The 6832-nt window shown below is 48.5% G+C and overlaps 1 protein-coding gene across 1 annotated transcript in view; it reads left to right on the top strand.

The window, feature by feature from the left end:
* The window catches only part of Wwc1 (WW and C2 domain containing 1), a 161629-nt gene extending 155767 nt beyond the window's left edge, over window positions 1–5862 (top strand). Inside the window, exons 20-23 of the mRNA XM_005350397.3 lie at window positions 1849–1941; window positions 2782–3015; window positions 3838–3959; window positions 5054–5862. Coding sequence (XP_005350454.1) covers window positions 1849–1941; window positions 2782–3015; window positions 3838–3959; window positions 5054–5120 — 516 coding nt within the window. The 3' untranslated portion in view covers window positions 5121–5862. The remainder of the gene's footprint in view (window positions 1–1848; window positions 1942–2781; window positions 3016–3837; window positions 3960–5053) is intronic.
* Window positions 5863–6832: the final 970 nt, after the last annotated feature.

Here is a 6832-nt window from a genome sequence, read left to right as displayed (position 1 = left end):
GAGCATCTCGTGTCTCTCTGAGGCGTCTGCTTCTGAGAGGAGAGCTGTCGAGTCTCTGAGCTCACTTCCTCTTCCTCCCAGCACTCTGTTCTGTTTACTCCTCCCCCTACGTTCTAACCTATCAGGGCAAGCAGCTTCTTTATTTAATCAACCAATGACACTCCTCCCACCTACGTTCTAACCTATCAGGGCAAGCAGCTTCTTTATTTAATCAACCAATGACCTTCCTCCATCATAGAAGCAGTAATAGAGTAATGATTCTCTTTCATGTGTGAGATTAAACCTATTGGGCTGCTTGGACATAGGAGGAAGTGATGTCAAGACCGGTTTGGTGGTGTAGTCATGTAATCCCAGCACTTAGGAGGCGGAGGTAGGAGATTCAAGCCCAGCTTCAGCTGCATGCAGGGTGCAGGGCCAACATGGGCTGCGTGAGAGCACCTCCAAAAATAAAAACAAACAAAAAGTGAAGTTCAAGAATGTTCTTTCTCCTGCTATCTAATAACAGAAAAACATCCAGGTCTTAAGGATCAATTGTTCTGATAACTGGGGGGAGAAGGGGTAGACTGTGACACCTTTTTTTTTTTTTTTTTTTTTTTTAAGAAAGCCACCTTTAGTTGAAATAATAAAGTGTGAGGCCCTCTTCTGGCCCCTCCTGCCACCGGTAGGTTCCTCTGCATTAATTTCACAGCAGAATGCACAGCCTGGGCCTGTAGTAACACACTGGGCCTTGACGTCTCCATTTGGGATCTCTCCTTGTGAACTGTGAAACCATCTTTTTTCTCTCTGGAATGTTTGAATAAAACAATTACTAAGACGCCAAACATGGAGGCAGGGGCTCCACCCGTGTGGTCACCGCTTGTATCACTGTCTCCCCCCCCCCCCCGTTCCTGGTATGGTTCAGTCTCTGCCTGGCACGGGACTGTTAATGTCATTATCTTTAATCATGATAAATAGTCACGAAAACAATGACACTAATAGCTTCTCTGTAGAGTCTCACCGAGGTGAACTGACAGCTGCCAAGCCGGTGCAGTGGTGGGGCCCATGTCAACCTTGCCCCTTTAGGAAATAAGTCCCAGTCAAGAAATCACCCTGTCCTCACCGGATGGGGAATGAAAGACTGTCATAGATGAGAATGGGGTCCTCTGGGGAAGCTTGAAAAATGTGCCCTTGGAGGGATTTGAATGGGGAGAACGGCTGAGCTCAACGCTTGCAGAGTGTATATGTGCCTTCTCTGTAAAGATGTGGCTCCTTGGCCTTGGAGCATCCTCTTTCTCCCCCTGCATCCCTTCGCTTGCAGTACTGCAGACCTGGCATATGCTAAACACGTGCTGTACCACTGAGCTACATCTCTGGCTCAAGTACCTGTCTCAAAAGTGGTTCTATTTGAGACACTAAAGGTAGGCTCTCTGGGTGACAAGGAGTAGTGGCTGTAAGCATCCCTTCGCATGGTAGGACAGAGGGACAGCACATGCTCTGGTGACATTCTCATCATCAAACTCTGCTGAGCAGCTCCTTAACAGCTTTGGATGGGTTCCATGACTCGTGAGCTTCTGTGCCCTGTGTGGAACATGGGGACAGTCCCCACACGGCGCTATGAGGATGCAACAAGATGTCCCATCTCGTTTAGTACCATGTGGCAACAATTGTGAGCTAGAACGGCACACTCCAAACCACCTAGTGCGTGTTTAGTGACCGGTCACTCTAAAAGGTTGGGAAGTTCAAATCACAGCCTGGAATAGGAAGCTCAATGACCCCGGCTCGAGTTTAAGAAGATGATCCCCTTCCTGCTTCTGCTGAACCTTCCCGAGCGCCCTGTTAACCACGCCTGGTTTGGTTTCTCTCTTGCAGCTGAATCGAAGCGACAGTGATAGTTCCACTCTATCCAAGAAGCCACCTTTTGTTCGGAACTCCCTGGAGCGTCGAAGCGTCCGGATGAAGCGGGTAAGATTCACCTTGGAGCTCTGTGTGCCTGGTGCTCTTCGTTTCTGGAAAGTTGGTGGGTAGCCGAGGACTGGCGTGTTAGGGGGAAAGGAGAGGGCGTGGGCCAGGGTGGGCGGAATGGGTCTGCCTGTAAAGGTGCTGGCGGCACAACTCTGATGACCGAGTTCAATCCTGGGGACCCGTGTGATGACTGAGGAGAGAACCAACTTCACAAAATTGTCCTTTCACCTCTGCGTGTGCGCCATGTGAACACATACGTGCATCCTTGGGTGCGCCTGCACATGCGCCATGATAGCAAGACAGGTAGACAGGTATTCGATCTGGAAGAATATTCTAGAACTTTTTTTTTTTACAATCACCATCCTCTCCAGATATTGAGATCATTTTTAATAGAAATGATTTTCACCTTCATTATTATGAATGTATCCCAAAATTTCCCCCACCCCGTTCATTGCGTCACTTTAAAAAGGGCTGATCCACTTGGCTTCACCAATGTTTTCTGCTTGGGCTGTGGACTGTGTTTGATTCTTCCAAGCATGAGTAGTTATTTCTAGAACTTCTTTATTCAACTGTTTTCTGCTTGGGGGGGGGATGGGGAAATGACTCAGTAGGTAGGAGACAGTAACAGCTGGGCCCTTGGAGGGCTGTTGTGAAACGGGGTAACCGAAGTAGCGTACCTTGTACATCGGACGCACGCTGTATGACTGGGAGAGTATGTTCTGTAAGAAGGGCATGCCTTCACCTAAAGGAAGGTGGATCTTGGGGACCAGGGGACGAGGATCTGTGGGATTTCTGGGCTGAGCCCTCTGGTGGATGTGGGCATCGTCTCCACCCCTGCAGCCTTCATCTGTCAAGTCCGTGCGCACAGAGCGCCTGATCCGCACCTCGCTGGACCTGGAACTAGACCTACAGGCAACGAGGACCTGGCATAGCCAGCTGACTCAGGAGATCTCAGTGCTGAAGGAGCTAAAGGAGCATTTGGAGCAAGCCAAGAACCATGGGGAGAAGGAGCTGCCGCAATGGTTGCGTGGGGACGAGCGCTTCCGCCTGCTGCTGAGGATGCTGGAGAAGAGGGTAAGTGCCACTGGATGGCGGCCTTTACACAGCCCTGGGATGCCCCTGCAGGCCCCCTGAGGGTATTCAGGGAACCAGGAAGCCCTTGACTTGGCTCTACAGGTGTTTACCCTTGACGTTTTGTTTGTTTTTTAAGATTTATTTATTTTACTTTACATGCATTGGTGTTTTGTCTGTGTAAGGGTGCCGGATCCCTTTGAACAGTAAGTTACAGACAGCTGAGAGCTGCCGTGTGACATGTGAGTGCTGGGAATTGAACTCAGGCCCTCTGGAAGGGCAGCCCAGTGCTCCTAACCACTTAGCCATCTCTCCATCCCTATCATCGATGTTTTTGTGTGAGTGCTTATGATTCAGTGCCCCTCACCATTAATCCAACATCATCGGATGTTGCAAGTACCTCATCCAGGTGGGCCATGCACTTAACAGAAGAAAAATGACCAGGAGTTCAACACCTTCCTAGACCATATAGTGAGTTCTAGTCGAGACTAAGCTAAAGTGAAACTCTGTCTCCGAGACAAACAACCCAATCTGAGACTTGGTCTGTAAAACTGAAACAACTCTAAAATCTCCCCTTCCAGACGCCTGAGGAGTAGGTACCAAAGTACACTACACTGGGCATCTCTCATCTCGTTTCCTGCAGGCATACACAGGACTCTGTTTCCTGGCCCCTCATCAGGGCCTCATAGACAGATAATGTGAGCACAGCTCATTATCCTTCTCCTTTAAGCAGATCCCACGGTCCTGTCTCCGTTGGCCGGTAGGAAGCCCTACAGACCAGAGGACGCTCTCCCGTGCCCAACCCTTGTCTGCTTTGCCTCACAGGTGGATCGTGCAGAGCACAAGAGCGAGCTGCAAACAGACAAGATGATGAGGGCGGCCGCCAAGGACGTGCACAGGCTTCGCGGCCAGAGCTGCAAGGAGCCACCAGAAGTGCAGTCTTTCAGGTGAGCCGATGATCCTAGACGGATGGCTTCCTCTCCCCAGCCAGCCCGTCTTTGCCGCCTCTCCCTTCCCAGGCCCCGCTCCGGGCACTGCCTCTGTTGCTAATAGAACTGTAGCCTGCGCTGGAACAGCTGTTCCTTCTCTGCCAGGCTCCCTTAGTGCTGTCACATTGTGCTGCCATTACCGGTCCCCGCACAACTCAGCCCAATTTATGAGATCCTGTTGTTTAATGAATGAGCCACCTGCTTCATCCTTTCCTCTTAGCCTTTGCAGTACTGGTAATTGCAGAGGCCTGGCTGGGGAGAGTGGAGTGCTACGGATGCTCACCTAATTTCCTGGCTTTGCCTGCCTGCCTGCCTGCCTGATAGGACCACAGCTGCGTCTTTGCCTTGCTGGGCCCACACATGTCAGAGGAGGGTCACAAATGCCATCTGGCCTGGGCCTCCCAAAACAAAAGCATTTAGAGTCACTCTCCATCCAATACATTGTGAGTTCAAGTCCAGCCTGGGTTTTTTGACAATGTTGATTTTTTTAAAAATTTTTTTTTTAAAGATGGGTCTGTGTGGCTAAGACCTCAAGATCATGAACTCAAGATATGTTTCTCCATCATCCTCTCCTGTTCCTGGGACCAGAGGCATGTACCACCATGCTTAGAGTCCACAGATTTTTGATTGATTGATGATTGATTGATTGAGTCATTTATTTATGTATTCAGTTATTTAAATGTATTCTCTTTTTTCGTTTTGTTTTTGCTTTTTTGTTTGTTTTGTTTTTGTTTTGACTTTCTCTATAGTTTTTTGGAGCCTGTCTTAGAACTCGCTGTGTAGACCAGGCTGGCCTCGAACTCACAGGTATCTACCTGTCTCTGCCTCCCAAGTGCTGGGTTTCAGATTTCACAGCCAGAGTTCAGACATGCTAAGAAAGTTTACTCATAGTCAGGGTTGCATCTAAACAAAGAATGGCCCAGCCCAGGGACTGGCTCAGCAGCAGACTGTATGCTTGGCATATATGATGCTCTGAGTTTCAGACCCAAAGCAGAAAGTCTCCTGTCCATGTATATTCCAAGTGAGCTTGAGATACCTGTTCTCCGTCACAGAGAGAAGATGGCATTTTTCACCCGGCCCCGGATGAACATCCCAGCTCTCTCTGCAGATGACGTCTAACCACCAGAAAAGTATTTCTTTGTTGCACGGACCATGCTGTGAAGGTTGACTGTGGCTACAGTTATTTATGAGGCAGTATATGAAGGTACCCAGTCACAAGTCCCCGAGCGCTCTTTTTGGTTTGAAGACTGACAGACTTTTTAGTTCAGGTTTTCTCGTTATATTTAAACAATGGCAAAGCAACCATAACAACAACAACAACAAAACCAAACAAAAACAAAAAAACCAGCATTAAAATGACAAGATTGTATAGTTTGTATATTTAGGAATGTATTTTTGGGAAAGAAAATTTAAATGAACTGAAGCAGTGTTAAGTGGCTGCTCCTCTTTAAATTGTCTAGAGTTTTCTTTTTGTACAGCAACAACTTTTAGAGATTTCCCTGCAATAAAAGGTCGTGTTTGAGGAACGGTGGTCCTCAAGAAGAAGTGCTGCAGCCGGCACAGCACAGCTAACCTGCCCTAGTTAACGTATTTTGTACAATATTACAAAGAGGAGGGTGTACAGAAACCGTCGGGGGGATTCCAAGATTGTCCACGGATCTTTGTGAGCTGTGATGTGTTTTTGAATGTGGCCGCCTGACCTGAAGCAGGCGGCGTGAAGCTGGCTGTGTAAGGCCAGCCCAAACCGGTGACAGGCTACACCCAACTCGGACGCCCAGAGAAGCCGCTAACGGAGTGAGGGGAGGGCTGCGGAGATCGGCATTTCGATTCATCTCTATCAATAAAGTGGCCTTTGAAGAGCTCCTTGTCCCTTGTTTCCTGGCATCCTTCCCGTGTATTCCTCTGGCTTCACTCACATCCCAATCCTGCAGTGTTTGTTACCTCCGGTGCGGGGAGACCCTCACTCAAGTCTCGGGATAACACGACCCCCCAGGAACTCACGAGAGACCATTCTGGCTGCAATCACACAAGGTTTATTGACAGGACAGGAGCCAGTGCACTGGGGCCAAAGCTCATTTCCCACATAGGGATAGAGAGTTCGGCCCCGAATAGCTGGGAGAAGGGGTATTTAGGGGGAAGAAACCACAACCCAATAATCCAAAGGGGGTAGGGAGGGCGTCATTGGAAAATTCTGAAAATACCAGTGATCACTGAAAAATTCTGAAAATATCAGTGATAATCACAAGGGGGTAACTCCCTGTTTCTCAAGATTATAATCTAACTTTCTATTTAGCTACTTCCTGAAACAGAGTCACACTGAACCGGCTAACCTAGATTTTTGGCTCTTCTCTTCCTGCTAGAATTTTTGACTCTATTTTTCCTGCTAGAGGGGTCTGGATTTATCTGGGTCTTTCAGTTCCATTCATTTCTTCACTAGATTAATATGGCTGCTCAGCTCTTTGGGAACCTAAGGTCTGGTGGTATGTGCTTGTGGTCCCAGCACCTGAGGAATAGAGGCAGGAGTTCAAGCTCTTCCAGGTGACCAATGTTTGATTCCCAGCACCCACATGGTGGCTCACAATATATGTAACTCCAGTACCAGGGACTTGACACCCTCTTCTGGTCTCTAGGCATACCAAGCGTGTGCATGGTGCACAGACATACATGCACATATAACACCCATACACACAAAATAAATAAATGATTAATGGGGCTGGAGAGATGATCCAGCAGTTAAGAATGCTTGCTGCTCTTCACAGAAGACTGAAGACTGGTGAACTGTCGGGGGCCAGCCTCAACAAAAATACCTTTCTCCAGAGTAGAGGCATGGG

This window comes from Microtus ochrogaster, chromosome 7 (genome assembly GCF_000317375.1).
Source record: "Microtus ochrogaster isolate Prairie Vole_2 chromosome 7, MicOch1.0, whole genome shotgun sequence".
NCBI lineage: Eukaryota > Metazoa > Chordata > Mammalia > Rodentia > Cricetidae > Microtus > Microtus ochrogaster.
This window is presented reverse-complemented; position numbering and strand designations above follow the sequence as displayed.